This window comes from Podarcis cretensis (assembly GCF_951804945.1).
Source record: "Podarcis cretensis genome assembly, chromosome: 9".
In the NCBI taxonomy this organism is placed as follows: domain Eukaryota; kingdom Metazoa; phylum Chordata; class Lepidosauria; order Squamata; family Lacertidae; genus Podarcis; species Podarcis cretensis.
Genome location: NC_137178.1, coordinates 13884189 through 13905780, shown reverse-complemented (window position 1 = coordinate 13905780; position 21592 = coordinate 13884189). Strand labels below are relative to the sequence as shown.

Sequence of the window (21592 nt, the reverse complement as noted above, 5' to 3'; positions counted from 1 at the left end):
ATTCTTTTGGAAAGATGTCACAATGTACAATAACGCCCTAGCTCAACTGAAAGAACACTTTGACATGAAAGATCTTGGTGAGGTAAACAACTACCTGTCTCTGGAAATAGAGAGAGATCAAAATGGTAACATTCTAGTACACCAGTCGCGGAAAATTGCTGATGTGTTAGGCAAATTAAACCTGATGGATGCTAACCCTGTAGACACACCGATGACAACAGGTTATCAGGTAGATGACACTGAAGAAGCATTTTCTGACACTACACTGTACAGAAGTGTGCTAGGCAAGCTAAACTTCATTGCCAGATGTTCAAGACCAGACATTGCTGTTAGCTGTAATTTACTAAGCAGACAAGTCAACAATCCTACTGTTAAGGATTGGAAAGCTCTGAAACGCATAGCGCGGTATTTGAAAGGCACTATGCATTACAGACTGAGATTTAACAATCAGAAGTCTGGTGGTCTTGAGATATTTGCAGATGCAAGTTTTGGAAGTGACACAACAGACAGGAAAAGCACGTCTGGAGTTTGCTATATGTACAATCAGGGTCTATTTGATTGGTCATGCAAGAAGCAAACAACAGTTAGCTTAAGTACTTGTGAAGCTGAACTGAATGCACTGTCTTATTCACTCAAAGATTGTGAATGGTTGTTACAATTGTGCAAAGACATGAGAATTCCTGTCAAATGTCCAATCCAGGTTTACCAGGACAACAAAGCATGTTTGGCTTTGCTGAATTCTGATGGTTGTAAGCAAAGCACGAAGCACTTGCAATTGAAGTTGCAACATGCTAGGGAGCGTATTCAGAAGGGACTCGTAACGGTGTCCTATATGCCAGGTAATGAAATTCCTGCTGATGTATTGTCCAAGATTGTATCAAGGGATCAACACTGTACCTATGTGCAGAAGTTGGGTTTGTACTGATATTGTACGAACACGCTGCCCAGTGGTGTTCACAGAAAGGGGGAGGATGTTGGTTTCTGCTCTCTTCACTGTGCAGCGAAAGGCTTGTCACAAGACAATGTTTACATTCCACAGAGTTACTGTTGGAGTTTTCCCACGGGAAAGGGAGGCTGGATGTGACGTACACTGGTTTCCTGTTTTTCACTGTTCTCTCAGTGTTTTCTCTCTGAGCTTCAGAGGAGAGAGGATGCAGTTTTCTGCTCCGGCAGAGACAAGATGGTTTTCTGTAATCTACCAGCTTTGAAATGTAAATAAAGCAATATAAAGCATGTTGGCACGTATTCCTCATCATTCCGCTGTGCACTTGGATGCTACAAATCAACAGGTGGGGCTGTGCAAATAGCAACAGTCTTGATCTGTAACTAGTAAGGTGTCACAGAGTGAGCCAGTCAGTTAATCACACAGTTTGAAGTTGGAGTTAACTCTTTATTAGCAAAAACAAACCTAGACAGCATCTTAAAAAGCAGAGCCATCACCTTGCCAATAAAGGTCCGTATAGTTAAAGCTATGGTTTTCCCAGTAGTGATGTATGGAAGTGAGAGCTGAACCATAAAGAAGGCTGATCGCCGAAGAATTGATGCTTTTGAATTATGGTGCTGGAGGAGACTCTTGAGAGTGCCATGGACTGCAAGACGATCAAACCTATCCATTCTGAAGGAAATCAGCCCTGAGTGCTCACTGGAAGGACAGATCCTGAAGCTGAGCCTCCAAGACTTTGGCCACCTCATGAGAAGAGAAGACTCCCTGGAAAAGACCCTGATGTTGAGAAAGATGGAGGGCACAAGGAGAAGGGGACGACAGAGGACAAGATGGTGGGACAGTGTTCTTGAAGCTACCAGCCTGAGTTTGACCAAACTGCGGGAGGCAGTGGAAGACAGGAGTGCCTGGCGTGCTCTGGTCCATGGGGTCACGAAGAGTTGGACACAACTAAATGACTAAACAACAACAACAAGCAAAAACATGGCAACCCCTTCTGGAACTGGTCACCTCCCAGAAGCTGTTCAAAACCATCAGCCCTATCCAGTATGGCCAAGGGTCAGGGTTGATGGGAATGCCAACCAGTGACATCTGGAAGTCGACAGGTTCTCCACCGCCGTTCTAGCCCAGCATTGCCTGTTCTGACTGGCAGTGAACATAGGAAGCTGTCTTACACTGAATCAGAAGATGGATCCATCTAGCGCAGTATTGTTCAGTGGTTCTTCAGGAATTCAGGCAGGATCCTCTTCCAAGCCCAGCTGGAGGTGTCGGAGACTCGACACAGAATGTGATCTACCTTTGAGCTATGACCCTTCCAGTAATATGATATGGCTGTGACTCTCCAGTCATATGATACAAGGCCTTTTATTTCATGTGCTACCTGATCTTCTTAGCTGGAGACACTAGGGACAGAACCTGTGTCAGCTAAGATACTTTTGGTACCCAAGTTCCAAAACCCAAAATTATGTTTTGATTTCAATTGTGTTTTCATCTGCGCTAGCAATCCTTCACAAGAAATTCAACTGGCAATGGCACAAAGGGATGGAGGCACAGTTTTAAACCAGCTGTTGTTGCCAACCTGGTGCTGGCCAGATGTTTTGGACTACAACTCCCATCAAGTTGTACTGGCTGGGGCTGATGGGAGTTGTGGTCCAAAACATCTCACCATGTCAACAAAGGATTCTTTCGATTGTCGCTGTTTATGTTTACAGCTTTTGAGAACAATGCACCTCATTTGGTGCAATCTTCAAGGCAGAGACTCCTTCAGGGACTGTAATCTGTTTGGATGATGCTTCCTTGTTCCCGCTTCCAGACATGATGAGCAAAATTGACATATCTCAAAACAGAGCACGGATGAAAGCCTTTCTGTTAGCGCCCAGGACGTGGGAGCACAGCTGGCTTTCTCTTGGCAGTATTAGTGCTGCTATGCTCAAAGTGATATAAAAGCAACAGGAGGGATATGGTTATGATGAAGCACAGAGCGGTATCTTAGTGGGGGGAGAAGATAAGCCCCCTTGAAGAGACATGGGGAGTAAGAAGCTGGAGACAGCTTCATCTTCAAAAGATTCCGACATCTTCAAAGGAGTCTTTTGCAGTTCTGGAGGACAGGGCAGAACAGAAGGTGTTCCTTGTAAATTTCAGTCAGATGAAACATGGAGAGAAGAGATTATGGACCATCAAAGGCAGAGAGGGTCTTTGGGAACAGGCGGAGTTTAGTACTGTCACCTGCCAGTGTGGTGTAGTGGTTGAGAGCGGTGGACTCGTAATCTGGGGAACCGGGTTCGCGTCTCCGCTCCTCCACATGCAGCTGCTGGGTGACCTTGGGCCAGTCACACTTCTTTGAAGTCTCTCAGCCCCACTTACCTCACAGAGTGTTTGTTGCGGGGGATGAAAGGAAAGGAGAATGTTAGCCACTTTGAGACTCCCTAGGGTAGTGATAAAGCGGGATATCAAATCCAAACTCCTCCTCCTCCTCCTCCTTCTCCTCCTCCTCCTCCTCTTCTTCTTCTTCTGCCAGTGGCTTGGGAAGTGCTGGGGAATGGGATGCTGGGGAAACAGGCCAGAATTGTGCTTCCAGGCACACATATTGCATTTGGAGGGTTACATTAGAATGATAAATGACTTGGGTTATGTTTTTTGCCCGAAACCTATAGTGTTCTAATCAATACAGTACACAATCAGAGTGGGAGCTCAAGGCACAGCAGGTATCTTCTGTTGGAATCTTGAAAGCCCCCAATTTAGGACTCTTTGGTGAGGGAATCCCAGTGGGGATTTAACATGGCAAACCATGCAGCGAAACAGCGCATCAATTTATAGGTTGTTAACATGTGCCTTTAACATGTGCCTTTAACATGTGCCTTTCCAGCAAATTCCAAAGTGTACCTCTTTCCTAGCCTCTCCCTCTTGCTTATTCTCCAGCAGCTGCTATGAGCTGCCCAAGCAGCAGTGGCCATGGAGAGGCAACAGGATGAGGCCACCATCATCGTCGTTGCTCAGGGCAAGCACTAGCTCATCCTCCTCGAGCTCGGAAGCAGCACTGGTGGGAAAATGGGAATTCTGGGATAAAATCCGAAGCTGGGGTGCCTTTTGTAATTTCTGGGACTGTCCCTGAAAAATCAGGATACTTGGAGGGTATGTAATTAGAAAAATATAGCCCACCAACAGCAACAAAGTCTGAGCTATGTTTTAACAAGGAACAATAACAGATGCAATTGCTTGGTATTTACACTTTATTTCTTTCTCTCCCCCCTCCCCCCGTTTCTCCTTTATGTTTTGCAGCATACCTGTGTTTCTTTGTGACCGCCCTGGGAGTGACAGCAGGGGCCCATCGCCTGTGGAGTCACAGATCTTACAAAGCCAAACTACCTTTGCGGATATTCCTGGCTGTAGCAAATTCAATGGCCTTTCAGGTGAGCAACTAGGCTCTAGCTACTGCCCATGCATGCCTGCAATTTCATTTCTCCACTGACGACAGGCTGCTCAGTGGGTGTAGCTCCCTTTGCAAGAGGAGCTCCTCATTGATCCTCGAGATGAACGAAACTTGGCATGCAGACACTTGTGTAATGGAAGCAAAGCGGTTGGTAATAGTAAAAGTAATAGTAATTTATTATTTGTACCCCGCCCATCTGGCTGGGTTTCCCCAGCCACTCTGGGCGGCTTCCAACAAAGATTAAAAATACATTAAAATGTCACACATTAAAAACTTCCCTAAACAGGGCTGCCTTCAGATGTCTTCTAAATGTCAGGTTGTTGTTTTTCTTTCTGATATCTGATGGGAAAGCGTTCCACAGGGCAGGCGCCACTACCGAGAAGACCCTCTACCTGGTTCCCTGTAGCTTAGCTTCTCGCAGTGAGGGAACCACCAGAAGGCCCTCGGCGCTGGATCTCAGTGTCCAGGCTGAACGATGGGGGTGGAGACGCTCCTTTAAGTATACTGGGCCGAGGCCGTTTAGGGCTTCAAAGGTCAACACCAACACTTGGAATTGTGCTCGGAAACATACTAGGAGCCAATGTAGGTCTTTCAGGACGGTGTTATGTGGTCTCGGCAGCCTCTCCCAGTCACCAGCCTAACTGCAGCATTCTGGATTAGAATATAATAGCACAGTCATACCTCGGATCCCGAACACCTTGCGAGTCAAACATTTTGGCTCCTGAACACTGCAAACCCGGAAGTGAGCGTTCCCGTTTGTGAACATTCTTGGGGACCTGAACGTCTGATGCGGGTTCCACAACTTCCGATTGGCTGCAGGAGCTTCCTGCAGCCAATAGGAAGCTGCCCTTTGATTTCCAAATGTTTTAGAAGTCGAACAGACTTCCGGAACGAATTCCATTAGACTTCTGAGGTACAACTGTACACAATAAAATTAAATGCCAGCAAATAATAATTAAACAGAAGTTCACTCTTAAAAAATTACAATACATAATTTCTAAACTATACAGTGGTACCTCAGGTTAAGAACTTAATTCATTCCGGAGGTCTGTTCTTAACCTGAGGTACCACTTTAGCTAATGGGGCCTCCCGCTGTCGCCGTGCGATTTCTGTTCTCATCCTGAAACAAAGTTCTTAACCCAAGGTACTATTTCTGGGTTAGTGGAGTCTGTAACCTGAAGTGTCTGTAACCTGAAGCGTCTGTAACCCGAGGTACCACTGTAATCAGTTAAAGTAGCCCCTCACTCTCCACTTAGAAGGGTTAAGGAATGGCTGAATTGGGTGAGGGGAAAGCGAGCCACTCATTTGAGATATCATTTAACGCAAACAGTTGTTGTTTTTCCTGCTATGGCGAACGGTGCTTGTGTTTGAAACTATGTGCCTGTGAATCCAAACTCAAATTGCTTAAACCCTCCTGCTGTCCCCCATGCAGAACGATATTTTCGAATGGGCCCGAGACCACCGAGTCCACCACAAGTACTCGGAGACGGATGCCGACCCCCACAATGCCCAGCGCGGCTTTTTCTTTGCCCACATTGGCTGGCTCTTTGTCCGGAAGCATCGAGATGTCATAGAGAAAGGAAGGAAGCTGGACTTCAGTGACCTGCTGGACGACCCTGTTGTCATGTTTCAAAGAAAGTGAGTGAAATGGGAGGACAGGGGGAAAGACTTTAGCAAGAGGAGAAGGCAGAGGGTTGTATCCACGGCTAATCCTACTCAGAATACAGTCGTACCTTGGATCCTAAACGCCTTTGTACTCTGACATTTTGGCTCTCAAACTCCAAACCCAGAAGTGAATGTTCCTGTTTGCCAATCAGAAGCTGTGCCTTGGTTTTTTTATTATTTTGGAAGTCGAACGGACTTCTGGAACGGATTCCGTTCGACTTCCACGGTACGACTGTACACACATTGAAGTTAACAGACATGGCAAAATTTAGATCATTCAGAAGAAGAATCTTTATTTGCATCAGCCACTAGCCATAGCAGTAAAATAAAATAAAATAAAATGTACTGAAGATAGAGGTAAAAACTATATAAAATACAGTTGGGGAGTTTACATCAATAATCAAATAATAGATATTATTCTAATTGCCCTGGCTAAAAACCTTGCAGTTTTTGCTGTCACCTGATCATCTTGATCTGCTAAAAGAAAGGACACAGTAGCAGTGGTTGAGCAACCTGGGATGGACAATAATAGAGGGGTAATAACCTCAAATCTTTATAAAGAGTGCAAGCCAGAAGCACATGAGCCACTGACTCAATACTGCCATCTCCACAGAGACATAACCGTTTTTCCCAGTGAAATTTATTGAAATCAACCTTCAAGTACAGCCGAGGACAGTATATTCAATCCTGTGAAAGTGAAAGGGCATCTGTATTTTGGAATTGTTAAATTTTGCAAATAGGGTGCCAAAGTGTCAAAATGAACAGGTTGAAAAGAATCATACCATGGAGAAAATTTCCTTACTGTGGCCAGATTATTCTGTCACTCAAGATCATATAGACACTGTCTAATTAAATTATTTGCTTTCCTGAAGCCCAGTTTTAATAACTGTGGTGGTGATAAACCAGAAAAGTAGAGCTTTGGTTGTCAATTTTAGTTCAAGCGCTCTCATGACACATCTTGAGATACTAGGGGTAGTAGACCAGTAGATCAGTTCATTAATTTTAGCAGGTCTATGAGTAGGGCTGCCATACATCCAGAATTTCCTGAAAATAGTGTCCCAAAATGGCTCAACGGAATTTCACTTTTTGAAATACAGCAACCCTATCTGTGAGTGAAACTTAGTTAGCCACAACCCAGACACTGAAACTGTTCAACATTGTTTCCGGTTAAGTTTTACTCAGATTAACCCACTGAAATAATGTCTGTTGATTTCAGTGGGTCTGCATCGAGTAGGCCTACCTATAGCATTGGCTACAACCCTTAGCATTTAACAGCCTTGACGAAACCAATACAACCACCCACCTCTTCTTCACTAAGGGCTTGCACAGATTATTCTTTTTGTCAGATCTGCAAGGGCAAGGAATTATGTGACCTGAGCCTGCAAATGTGATTTGTGTGATGATTATGATGCGATGCTGACTTTACTGTGGGTTTTACATGGAGCATTTGGCTGGCGAGCTGACAGCCCAACCCTAACTCCAAGAGATGTCGCATGCCAGACCAGGATGCACAAATCTTTCAGGAGAAGGGTTGGAGCTCACCAGCAGAGCATTGGCTTTGCATTCAGAAGGTCCCATGGTTCAATTCCCAACATCTCCAGGTGGGTTTGGAAATCTCCCTTGTCCAAAACCCCTGAGAGCCACTGCCAGTCTCTGTAAACAGTAGTTCCCAAATTTGGGGATGGACAGACAAAAAAGCATTCTTCAGAACAGCAGTTTCCAGTAAGGAAGACAATAACACAATAAAATTCAGAACAGTAACAATTTTATACGGCAAACCACCCTGTGATCTGCAGATGAAGGGCGGTGCATAAATTTAATTGAGAAATGAAAATTCATTGCACATTTATTCAAAATTCAGTTTTTGTTGTTGTTTAGTCATTTCGTCGTGTCCGACTATACGTGACCCCAGAGCACGCCAGGCACTCCTGTCCGCCACTGCCTCCCGCAGTTTGGTCAAACTCATGCTGGTAGCTTCGAGAACACTGTCCAACCATCTCGTCCTCTGTTGTCCCCTTCTCCTTGTGCCCTCAATCTTTCCCAACATCAGGGTCTTTTCCAGGGAGTCTTCTCTTCTCATGATGTGACCTCATGATGTGATTGGAGCCTCAGCTTCAGGATCTGTCCTTCCAGTGAAAGGACAGATCCAGAAAGGCTTAAAGAAATTCATTGGGGAGTTGGGCACTTGTGAGCCTTTCCGCTGCAGAATAACTTTTCCTTTTCTTTTTCTTTTTGGCAATGCACTCTAAGCATTTGCATTAATGAGGAAGGAATCTGCCCTCATTGACACTAATTCTGGCAAATGACAATTGCTCCGCATGATGTTACTCTGCACAAATCAGCAGAAATTCTGAGACTGCAACGTAGCCCATTCCAAATGGCTGCATTCAGCAAACAGCATTTTGGAGGGACACAAAGGTTCTGTGGTTTTTTGGGTTGCAGGGAGTGGGGTCAGTGGGGGGAACACATGGGAAGTGAAGTTTGATGCTGGACATCTCCTAATACAGCCTTTGCCGACCAACCTGCTGGCTGGCACTGATGGGAGATGAGTGCATGCTGGCTGGCGCTGATGGGATTTGTAGTCCAAGACTTCTGGCAAAGGTTCTATATGGGTTGAGCCAGTGCTTAGCTGTCATGGACTGGTTGGATACAGAGGAATGGTGGGAGGAATCAGATGGGGGAACCACCAAGGGATTCAACAGCTTTAGGCGCCATACGAAAATGTTTCTCTTTAACTAGTCATTTGGCTGGTTAACATTCTAGGTAAAGGTAAAGGGACCCCTGACCATTAGGTCCAGTTGTGGCCGACTCTGGGGTTGTGGTGCTCATCTCACTTTACTGGCCGAGGGAGCCGGCGTACAGCTTCTGGGTCATGTGGCCAGCATGACTAAGCCACTTCTGGTGAACCAGAGCAGCACACAGAAACGCCATTTACCTTTCCACCAGAGCGGTACCTATTTATCTTCTTGTACTTTGACATGCTTTCGAACTGCTAGGTTGGCAGGAGCAGGGACCGAGCAACGGGAGCTCACCCCGTTGCGGGGATTCGAACCGCCGACCTTCTGATCGGCAAGTCCTAGGCTCTGTGGTTTAACCCACATGGTTAAAATTCTATGTCATTTTAAATGCATTTGTGGGGGTTCTAGGTTTGTTTTTGTTCTTGTTTTTATGATGTCTTTTGTGATCTCAGTTTGTCTTTTTATGTTGTGAAGCACCCTGTGATCTTTGGATGAAGGGTGGTATACAGATTCAATAAATAATAACAGTCATAATAACAGTCATCCCTGAAGCAAATGAATGGATGTGAACTGGGTATTAAAAGTGAGAACGTCACGAATCCAACTGGGCAAACCACTGCAAACTCTCCAGAGAACTTGGCTGATGGGTAGAATATAAACATTTTCCTGTCCACTTCACCACTGGAAATTTATAAACTTCAGTGGTTTTTATGCAGGAGGGTAGGAATCGAAAGGGCAATTGGAATCAGAATTTTCAGAATCTGGAAATTTGTTGCCAAATAGAATCATAAAATTGTAGAGCTGGATCATCACAAGGATCATCTGGGCCAACCCCCTGCAATGCAAGAATAATAAAAATAAAATAATATTTGACAGCATTTCCCAGGATTTTCATGCAGGTTTCTCTTGAGACAAAAAGTAAGTTTGTCTCCCATTCTTTGGCTTTACACTAAATACTGCAGTCTATGGTTTACTAATTTGGCTTCTGTTACCTTCTGTTCTCCGGACGCAGGTGGCGCTGTGGGTTAAAGCCTCAGCGCCTAGGGCTTGCCGATCGAAAGGTCGGCGGTTCGAATCCCTGCGGCGGGGTGCGCTCCCGCTGCTCGGTCCCAGCGCCTGCCAACCTAGCAGTTCGAAAGCACCTCCGGGTGCAAGTAGATAAATAGGGACCGCTTACCAGCGGGAAGGTAAACGGCGTTTCCGTGTGCGGCTCTGGCTCTGGCTCTGGCTCTGGCCAGAGCAGCGATGTCACGCTGGCCACGTGACCCGGAAGTGTCTCCGGACAGCGCTGGCCCCTGGCCTTTTAAGTGAGATGGGCGCACAACCCCAGAGTCTGTCAAGACTGGCCCGTACGGGCAGGGGTACCTTTACCTTTACATTTACCTTCTGTTCTCACTTGTCTGACTTGGCCTTCAGCAGCGTAGACCTTTCCCCCTCGTGTGATGCAGCCCTAGACCTGTCACTGCTTTCCTTTCTCCGCAGGCACTATAAGGTTTCGGTCGTGCTGATGTGTTTCGTCGTTCCTACTATTGTGCCTTGGTACTTCTGGGGGGAGAGCTTGTGGAATTCGTACTTCCTTGCTTCAGTTCTGCGTTACACCATCTCTCTCAATGTTTCTTGGCTGGTCAATAGCGCTGCTCACATGTATGGCAATCGGCCGTACAACAAGAACATCAATCCTCGGCAGAACCCCTTTGTCACTATAGGAGCTATTGGTGAGTACCAAAAACAGTCTCCAGAGACATTTGGAACAGGGATGGGGAACCTGTAGCCCTCCAAATGTTGCAGGACTCCATCAGCCCCAGCAAGCATTCCTAGTGGTCAGGGATGGTGGGAATTGTCCTCCAACAACATCTCGAAAGCCACAGGTTCCTCATCCCTGATTTGTAATGATGGCATTTGGTTTGTTTTCTTCCAAACTTCTCTAGAAGTTACTGTTAAGTTGATTAAGCAAAGTTACTGTTAAGTTGATTAAGCAACTATATGAACACTTCATGTTGAACTTGTTTCCTTCTCCCAAGACGGTTTTTTGGGTGGTTTTGTTTGAGGGCCTTCAGAGATTCAGGTTCCAGACCTGGCTGTTTTTGCAGTGTTTCATGGCTTACTGGGAATTACAAAGGCAATGGGGAGCTCTATCCCTATTAGTACTGGCTCCACAACCATTTCAGGAGGTGGAGGAAATACAACTGCCTTCAAATGTTACCCTAATGGCTGGAGCATGGAGACTGCAGAATGCTAAACTGCACTGCTAAACCATTGCACGATACCACTATCTAATGCTAGATTTAGAGACTCAGCTATTAACCTAGCATTAGATAGTGGTATCGTGCAATGGTTTAGCACTGAAGTAACCCAGTCAGCCAGTAGATCCCCGTCTTAACCAGACTGGCATTCTGCAGTCTCCACACTTAGAGACAGTTGCATGGCACCTTGCCCGCCTCCTTCTGGCAACTCCTGCAGCCAAACATATTGCCCTGCTTTCCTTTGGATCACATCTGTGAGTCTTGTCATCTGGGCACCCCAGGTCTTCCAGACACACTGCCCAGGCTTGCACCCCAGAGAGTTCACTTTGGTATCACTAACGCAGCAAAAACAACATATGAGGCAGCAGCTATGAGTTATTGTGATTCTCCAGCAGTTTGGCTTCACCCCCAGAAGCGGACTCCATTGTCCTTCGATACTGATGAATGCCAACAAATGCAGATGCCCCTTAATTTATTCTTGCAGTGCTACTGGACTCAATAGCACCAGCAGTCCTCCCAATGGTTCATTCAGCTGCACATTCTGTTGGGCCAAATATGCCCCTACCAGCCAACGAATGCCCTTGCTGGAGTTTATGTAGGCCAGGCCCTACATTAAGAGAATGAAGGGATATAAATCAGAAATGCAAAATGGCAGCATCCAGAAGCCACTGGGGATGCGGCGCTGTCTTTGTGCACATTCTGTCTCGGATCTCAAGGTCACAGATGCAACGGGAAGGTCACTGGAATTAACGGCTTGTGACCATGAAAGGCAACCAAGATCCTTGGCGCCTTAAAAGACGATTGCGGCAAAAGCTTTCATTTCACTTGGACTGAAATAAAGACTCACGGTGGTTGTATTGGTCTCTCTCCACCCCATAATAGAATAAAAAGCAAAGGCAGGAGGCAGGGGAGGGAAGTGAATGAGACTGCTGTTGCTGATCTTCCTGTCTTGGGAATGATTATAAGGAGAATGGATCAATGAAGCTTCTCTGCTGCATGACCCAAGAGTGATTCAGGATGGAGCTAGTTTTGGGGTGAGGGTTCAGACCTGCTGACAGGCTGGGTCTCAACCGAAGAGCTGAAAAGTGAGGTGGGTCCAATTTGGATCTGGGGAAGAAGAAGAAGAAGAAGAAGAAGAAGAAGAAGAAGAAGAAGAAGAAGAAGAAGAGGAGGAGGAGGAGGAGGAGTTTGGATTTGATATCCCACTTTATTACTACCCGAAGGAGTATCAAAGCGGCTAACTTTCTCCTTTCCCTTCCTCCCCCACAACAAACACTCTGTGAGGTGAGTGAGGCTGAGAGACTTCAGAAAAGTGTGACTAGCCCAAGGTCACCCAGCAGCTGCATGTGGAGGAGCGGAGACGCGAACCCGGTTCCCCAGATTACGAGTCCACCGCTCTTAACCACTACACCACACTGGCTGAAGGTGGATATAGCTTGCAGGGGGCAAGGAATGGTCAGGAGAAGAGTTAAGCACTCTTTTCTCGCCCACCACTTCTTTTCTTTAAATAAAGGTGCCCTTTGTCCATCCCACCCTCTTCCTGCCTTACAGGTGATCTAGGTCTCCACTCATCCGAGTTTTGCCTCACTGGGCTGACCGCCTTTCTGGCAGCACCCATTTTTGCTACTGCCCCCGAAACAGCTCAAATTGTTTTGAAACACCAGGTACCACTTCTAATAATAATTCTACCCTTGCTCTCAATTACCGATCACGTCTCATACTTCCCCCCTTTGTCTGAGTTCATTCAGCCCTCTTGGCTGACGCTGATAAAAACAGCAATTAGCTGTCTATTCATTTAAGCCGGATACGGTGCTATTATCTTCCTTTCCCTGCTATCCTCAGTCCATAAAAAGACACCGCTCTTCTAAGGTCAGTCCAGAATAAGGAATCACTCGCTTACAATTTGATGGTGGCTGAGGTTGGCCGATCTGGCATTTGTCACCGAAAATTGGATGGATGAGCTGGGTGGGCCACGTGGTGTGACCTAGTTTTGTCCCTCAGGTATGGCATCAACACAGGCTGGAGTTGTCATGGGGCAGGTGAGACATAGGCAGAGGAAGAGGAATTTTGGAGGCCACCTCCCCATCCTGACCTTTCCAGGGAGGAGGAAGAGGAAAATGGTATAGATTTACAACAGTGGTTTGTGGGCGGTCACAGCTCAGAGGCTGTCCTCAGAAATGTACTGGAAACCAGTGTAGATCCTTCAGGACCAGTGTTATTTGGTCCTGGTGGCTGCTCCCAGTCACCAGTCTAGCTGCCACATTCTGGATTAGTTGTAGTCTCCAAGTCACCTTCAAAGGTAGCCCCACATAGAGCACAATGCAGTAGTCCAAGTGAGAGATAACCAGAGCACGTACCACTCTGGAGAGACAGTGTGCAGGCAGGTAGGGTTTCAGGTGGCATACCAGGTAGAGCTGGGTCTGACTTAGCACATCACTGAGCCGTGGCAAGACATAACCTCAATCTGGTTTTTACAACAGGGTGTTAGATGAGTTGGTGTTGGGAGAGGTTTCTGTTGGCTTGCTGTCCTGGACCAAACATTTCCTAGTGGAGTTCAGTTTGACAATAGCAGTTCCCCCCCTGCAGGGATGGAGGACCCATTACAATGGTCTGCTCCCAGAGGCTTATGAAATTCAAGGGATTCCTGAATGTCCCAAGGACTTTTCAGTTGGCATGTTGACTCCCTGGTCTCACTGCGAAATGGTGAGGTGGAAAAGGTCATCAGCATGATCACTCCTGATTTCCCTCTCTGGTGCTGCAGATCCAGATGGCCCCCTGATTCTCAGGGGACCTCTGGGGAATGATGCAGATGAGACAACAGCTAAAGTGCGAAAGATTCACGTTTTGTGAAGAAGACAACCAATCATAGGTGAGAGGACACTGAAGACAGCAAATAAAGCTTACTTCTCCACCACCTCTGCCAAAGCAGTGCTTTTCCAATGGGTTGTGGTGAATGGGCTGTTAAAAGCTAGATTTTGGAACCCTTCTGCTGTGACATGTTGCAGGGCACTTTGAAGGTTTTCCTGCTGAACTTAATACTGTGCTAATATTGTTCTGGAGTAGGCATCCAAAGCACTTTTGAGTCGGTTGGTCTGGGATCAACTTCAGCTGTTGCAGCCAAGCTGGTGCCACACATGAGTCTGAGAGGGGGGTCTTGTTGTCTGGGCAGCTCAGGAGCTCAACACACACTGCCCAGGCTGGTACCCCGGGGAGGTCACTTCTTTCTTTTTCTTTTTTTTAAATAATTTTTATTAACAGGCCAATCAAATCACATTATTTCCAAATCACATTAGTTCCGAATTATACAGCCAGATTTTTAAATTTTGTTGGGGGTACCCATACTTCAAGCTCCGAATGGGGGTCCAACATCACTTATATTGCTGCTTTAATTAGACAGTTCTATCCAGTTCTGTCCAGATAGTCTCTTTATTACTTTCTTGTGGAGGTCACTTCTGTGCTGCCAACACAGCAGTTTGAGTTCACCCCGGAGGCAGACTCCATTGTCTCTCGAATCAGATGGATGACAACAAACCCAACAATGTGAACAAGAGGAAGATATTCATCCTACTGTGTGTAGACTTGGCCCTTAACCATCATGGCTTGTAAGAGTTACCTGGGGAATGGGGGACCCACTAGGTGGGTCCAGGATGTAGTAGATACTGCATTTTAAGATGGAGTAGTTCCTTTCTAATTATTATGAAACCAGCGATGTCTACGTACTATTTTCAAAATGTTGAAAAAGCATGGAAGTTTCTGCAATGAACTGTTTTCTAGCGCACATTAAAGGTCTTCTCTTCTTTTGCTTCTGATCGTTGGGGTTACCACCCACTTCTTTTTCTTCTCTACCTTTTGACCCCACTCTCTGTTCCTTCTGGGTTCTGTTTTCCAGGCGAAGGCTTCCACAATTACCACCACACCTTTCCGTTTGATTATTCAGCTAGCGAGCTTGGCTTGAACTTCAACCCAACCACGTGGTTCATTGACTTCATGTTTTGGTTGGGCTTGGTCACCGAGAGGAAGCAGGCTCCGAGGGAGATGATCCAAGCTTGCAAAGAGAGGGCTGGAGATGGCAGTTTTTGAGAAACAAAATATGTCTCTGAACATTGATGCTGCTGTATGTGTTGTTTGTATGTTTCTTCATTGGAGTGGAGGGTCTCCTTATCCCCAGTCTTCCCCTTAGGATGGAAGTAGTATTTTTCATTGATCATAGGCCAAATTAAAATCCTGGGTTAATTCCATCCTACTTTAATGCAGTGGTTTTTAAACTTCCTATTGTAAGGCAACACTTTACACATTAGCACATCATCTTCCAAGAAAGTCCTGAATGATTCAGAGGATTCCAGGGCAAGCAGACTTTCAGACCTTGATTTGCAAATTTAGCTTGTTTCCTGCATTTCAAGTGTACCGGCTGTGAATGCTGCTGTTTATGTACCCTAAACAGCACCTCCCTTGCAAAGAAAGGAGGTAGATTTGGAGGAATCCTGAGGTCTGCAGCATTTTCTTTAAGGGAGAAGCTTCCCCATACAGCCCGGTGGTGACTGAGCACGCTCAATGGCCTTGGAATGCCTTTTGAGTGACGGAGCATATAAATTGGGGTGAGAAATGGAATGGAGTGGCTGGAATCCACACTGCAACGTTATTGTCCAGGTTCCACAAGCCCAAGTATCAATGTGCATCTGATTTACTGAACAGATCAGTTTCTTACATAAACTCTAAAACTGGCCAGCAGGCATGATTGAAGGTGGTTGCCAATACATATTCATATTTTACAGGCAACGAAGAGATAAGCTATTAGCGCAAGGCCAGACACAGCAGAATCCGTTGCACTCTTAAGCATAAAGTCTCTTTGGTTGGGGACCATCAAAGCTCCAAGATGCACATCTTGCTGATGGATCTTTGCACAGAATTGTTTTAGTTGTCGCTATTTTTCGAATGACTGGGAGTCAGAAAACCTTGGATATGTTATTGCATATCACTCAGAGATCTAAGCAGTAGATCTTCACTTAAGTATGCTTTCAGCTGAAACAAGTCTCTGGCCTTCTGAGCCTCCACGTTGCTCTTTGTGGATTGAAAAGGTGCCCAAATATGACCACATCCATTAGTGGCTGGTCCAGTGGGTCAGAGCTGCACAGCTGCCCTCAGGTCACAGATGATGCTACAGCTTACCTGGACAAGGGTGGGGTGAAGTGAGATTGAGGGTGATGCTAACACTCCCCTATAGCTGTACATTGCGGCAGAAGATCAGTACTGGTAAGTAGACTTGCTCTGAGAGCAGAATAGGGGTCCCCTAACAACAGTGGGTGGGTGGCGCTGTGGTCTAAACCACAGAGCCTAGGGCTTGCTGATCAGAAGGTCGGCGGTTCGTATCCCCGCAACAGGGTGAGCTCCCATTGTTCGGTCCCTGCTCCTGCCAACCTAGCAGTTCAAAAGCATCTGAAAGTGGAAGTAGATAAATAGGTACTACTCTGGCAGGAAGGTAAACAGCGTTTCTGTGCGCTGCTCGGGTTTGCCAGAAGTGGCTTAGTCATGCTGGCCACATGACTCAGAAGCTGTACGCAAGTTCCCTCGGTCAGTAAAACGAGATGTGCACCGCAACCCCAGAGTCATCTGCAACTGGGCTTAATGGTCAGGGGTCCCTTTACCTTTACCTTTAGCAACACTCAGCACCCTCATTAAACAACATTTCCCAGGGTTCTTTCAGGGGAAGCCACACCTGTTTAAAGCATTATGATATGGTTTTAAATGTAGAGTGAAGAAGGGGCCTCTGAATATAGCTTGTCCACCGATGTTGGCCTTCACGTTGAAGAACCCTTGATAGGTCCCAGAGGGTCTTCAAGGTTCCCCAGCAGAACACAGTTTGAAAACTACTGCTTTAGTGGAATTAAATCATGGATGGATATAGCCTAAATTCTTTGCTGTCTTAAGTACGGTGTTTCGGAAAGTTACATATTATTTAATATTATAGTTAAATGTAGTAGATCTTTTGACTTGACTGAGTCCTCATGTCTACGCCCAATAAATATGGCTGCAGATTGTAATCTCTAGTGGAATGAAGGAACTGGTTGCTCTTTAAAAGCATAGTTTGCGCAAGTGAATTGTTTTATTTGAAGTAATTCTGTCAACATTTTTTTCTTTTCTAGCGTTTCTTGTTGGCATGGGGGCTTAAAGGCACACGTGGGACTCGCCCACTGAGGAAGGCTTTCCCAATCAATTTTAAAAAGGGATAGATAGCTCCGTGTGTGCAAAGAAATGTGTATGTGAAATCAAAATGGAGGGATATTTCCGTTGATTCACATGTTTAAAGCAAACTGACTCAATCTGCAACCCCCTCAAATGTAAACTGTATTGGTTCAAATATAAGCTGTCCCCAAATATAGGCCCAACCCCTAAAATGAGATTACTTAAATCATGGGTTATGTATGTGTTAGACTGTGCTTCTGGTTCACACTCAGGTTTTATGCAAGTCAGATTTAGCTGAAAAGTGTGGCCTGTATTCAGACCAATATAGCATACAGATCAGAGCATAATTAGCCCCCAGGTTTCACACTTCTCTGAATATTGCAGTACAATTCTCAGCTAAAAAAAATACCAAAATGCATTTTTAAAATGCATTTTCTTTGAGTTCAGTTTATTTGGTCTACAAACCATAAGCATCAAATACAGTATAGGTTTATCAAGACTACTATAGCAAAACACAGCAACAAAACACGCAAACAGTGCCTTTTAAAATAAGAGTATAACAAAATCCATTTTTAGAAATCCATAAACAATCTGGGAGCTCTAGACCAGTCAACTCAATCAAATGCAATTTGGCTCAATTAAACACATTTTAAAAGGTGTATATTAAAATAAAATACATATTAAAATACATATTTTGTGATACAATGGGCATTTAAGTATGTATTTAAATATGGATTTCCACGTGGAAAAAACACACAGCTAAATAAGAAAATTAAATAGGACAGACTCATTAAAATACACGTGCAAAATTGGTGTAGGCTGGAGATTGGCCAGTCCCTTGTGCGTTTATTTCTTTAGAGCATTTGTGCCACACATGTTGGCCACAAAGGCTCTCAGAGTGGATTGCATACAATCAAATTAAAACAAGGCAGACCCTGCCCCACAGAGTTACAATCTAAAAAAACACATGACACATATGGGAAAGTGAACCAGGAGGGAAGAGGGGGGGAAATCAAATTCAGGCACCAATTCTTAAACAGTTATAATGACCAGCTGGCATAGTTCAGGGTTAGGAGGTACCTGGGAGATCTGGTGTTTTGGCAAAGCTGGTGGAATGAGCCCCACTTCCTAGGTCTCCTACTGAGGAAGTCCAATGGAATGGTTACCCCAGGTGACAGTTGAAGGAAAGGAGGCCTAACATGCATGGGCAAACCTGTTCACACTGGTAATGCAGATTTCTCGAAGGGGGTCCTACACTGCAGTCCTGTGTACTGTATCAGATAAGAAAGGAGAAGGACTGGATGCACAGTCAACTCAAACATACAACAAAAGGGATGTTAAACATTATATCAACATTTCCTCGCTCCTTTGTGGAAAATTCCAAATTCCTCAGAGACATATCACCTGACTAGTTGTCACCATTTGTATTCCTCGTATCCGGAGATACACAATGGTGGTTCATGCTTGTTTCTCCATATAAAGGAGAACTGGGGGGAAATGAATGAAACCAATTTACAGTGGTTCCTCGCAAGACGAAAAGAAAACGTTCCGCGATTCTCTTCGCCTAGCGGTTTTTTCGTCTTGCGAAGCAACCCTATTAGCGGCTTAGCGGATTAGCGCTATTAGCGGCTTAGCGGCTCTAAGCGGCTTAGCGGCTTAGAAAAAGGGAGAAAAAAGTGAAAAAAATCGCAAGACTCGCAAGACTCGCAAGACGTTTGTGAAGCAAGCCCATAGGGAAATTCGTCTTGCGAAGCGCCTCGAAAAACGGAAAACCCTTTCGTCTAGCGGGTTTTTCGTCTTGCGAGGCATTCGTCTTGCGGGGCACCACTGTAGATAAAATCGGGATATGTGTGCCCACATTCAAGATGTGGAGAGAAGAGGCTACACACAGAGAAGCATGCCTCAAAGGGTATTTTGACCCCAAGTTCTCTGAACATCTGGAGATATTTGCTAGGGAAGTGAGCCCCACTTGAAGAACAGAGTAGTCTCTGATTTGCTCCAAGTTCTATAACGCTGAAGACATGGCTGCCAATGTTCTGGTAGGGAGAGAGTTTTCCTCAACTGCTGATCTCTCACATGGGAAGCCATTGTAGCGTCCTCCAGATGTTCTTGAACTACAGCTCCCATGAGTCCTAACCACGATGGGCAACTTTCAGGAATAGTGGGAGCTGTGGTCTAATGAAATCCAGAGGTCGCCATGTTGGTTCTGCTTCAGGGTATTGGGTTGGGCAAGCTGGGAAGAAGAAAATGGGTGGCCTTCTCATCTCTCTGGTCGCCGTGGGGTATCATCATTTCCACTTGACCACACTTAAACTTTTGCCTTCCCTTCCCTGCTTTCTGTCTAACATATAGGGGTTCGCAGTGTGGACAAAGGTGCAGCGTGATCTGTAATGACAAGCACCTGGCACACACAAAAGGATTTCTAAACAGTTCTGAAGCTGAGGAGTGAAAAATTGTCATTATTCAAAGAAACAAAGAAATTGCCCTTTGTTGCAAGACATATGCTCCTCTGGTTTTATTTTTTTACTTCTTCTTCTTTTGGCTTTGTTTCGTTGTTGAATATGCAGTTAATTTATTGAAGAGCAGGTTACTTGTATTAACATCGATATGCTTTGTGGGCCAAAAAATAAAATCAGTATGTTTAAATGATTAATTCTGTTGTCACACATGCATTGTCATTTGTAAATGTGTACAGCTAAATGACGTCTTAAAACCAAATAAAGCTTCATTTTAAATGTTTGGATACTTAATTTCTATTCTAACGCATCAAGGCTATTGAGGCGTGCACATTTTTAAAAAAATAATAATCTGTATTTAGTAGATATTTTAATCCTTCTCTTAAAAAACAACAACCTGCAAACACACAACACACAGCTTTTTGACCATTGAAACATAAGAGCTGATTATAAGTTATGCTAATGCTTCTGCTGCATGTGATGTACAGTACATCTGGATTTCCAAGCAAAATATATTTTAAAAGGCCGTTTATGTAGCTTTGGGGATTGACTTTTACTTCTTGTATACAGTGCATGTTAGGGTAAAAAGACCTACAGTAGCCTTTGTGGCCAGTGACAGCTGCTGATGGATAAATGAATTGCAATGGAATTGACAACCCTGTCAGATTTCTGGATTTTTGGAAACACAGATTGTGTAATGTGGCCATTTGTAGATCCCGGCAAGAACCCCCCTCAGTCGTCTCTTCCCATATTCATTTCAACCATACAGTAATTGCAATATTAGAGTATCAAACAAAATTACAGCAAAAAGGAAAAGAAAACCACCCATGATTTATTATCAGTGATAAGAAGAACCCAGATAAGAGTATAAGGATGTAGTCCCGGAAAATTAAGGGTGCTGAAAGTTGTTGGGATGTCTCCAGTTTCCCCTTCCCTGGTCTTTAGGGAAACAATGCATGAGTTTTAAAAGCCACTGAGTTTCAAAAACCGTGTTTTGCATCAGGGGCGGGGGCAGAATTGGTCACAAAAATTTGAAGCTGTGTACTCACACATCTTGACACTTACAGCACAGTCTACTCAAAAGTCCCATAGATTTCAATAAATATTTTTCCTGGTGAAATATACTCAGAGTCGAGAGTGGATTTCATGCTCTTTATTCAGCTCATAGTGGTGAGGAGGAATGGAAGTTCCCCCAGAATGTCTGCTTTATATACATTATTTACACAATGGGCCCCACGTGATTGGCTAATTCCGGGATTCTCCTGTAGGCCAATCAGGTTGCAGATTCACTTCCACCTGAAGCTGGATTGGGTGGCTCCTGTGGACCAATCAGACTGTTGCATTCTGGGTCCTATTGTTCTAGGACCAATCAGAGACTGCTGAATTCTGAATCCTATTGTTCTACAACCAATCAGAATGCTGCATTTTGGATCCTATTCAACTCAGTACATAACACCTGGGTAAGTGGGTATAGCGTTGCAGCCTGATTTGGAATAAATACAAACATACACACAATTGCTATTAGAAAATGATGCTTGATAATGTGTTTTTTCCCCCATTTGAAAAGTCATGTCAGTTCTAAATTAAAGACCTGGCTATCTCTCTTTCTCTCAGGGGCTGTTTAGGCCTTCTGAATCCTTCTACTGTGTCAGAGGCTGTGAAAATCTCAAAACTCCTTCCATTCCTCATTCTGTTATTGTCTGTACTAGGATGGCTTTTTTTATAGAAAAATGGCATCCATTTTGGCTAGAGGCTCCCAATAAACGCAGTGCACGAAAGATCTTGTGATGGCTGTAAGCATAACTTACATTTCATTTAGAGTGTACTCTGTTTGTATACACTGTATACTACAAATTTGAGGGGGATTGTTTAAGGAGCTGCAAAAAATGGGGAGGAGGCAGGATGCAGCCTATGGCCTTCTGATATACAGGAACAAGCCA

General features: G+C 44.9%; 1 protein-coding gene across 1 annotated transcript in view; it reads left to right on the top strand.

Annotated features, from left to right (window-relative positions):
• Window positions 1–15888, top strand: part of SCD5 (stearoyl-CoA desaturase 5) — a 45020-nt gene extending 29132 nt beyond the window's left edge. Inside the window, exons 2-5 of the mRNA XM_079991078.1 lie at window positions 4220–4350; window positions 5803–6008; window positions 10256–10488; window positions 14906–15888. Of these exons, the coding sequence (XP_079847204.1) occupies window positions 4220–4350; window positions 5803–6008; window positions 10256–10488; window positions 14906–15096 (761 nt within the window). The 3' untranslated portion in view covers window positions 15097–15888. The remainder of the gene's footprint in view (window positions 1–4219; window positions 4351–5802; window positions 6009–10255; window positions 10489–14905) is intronic.
• The last annotated feature ends 5704 nt before the right edge of the window (window positions 15889–21592 follow it).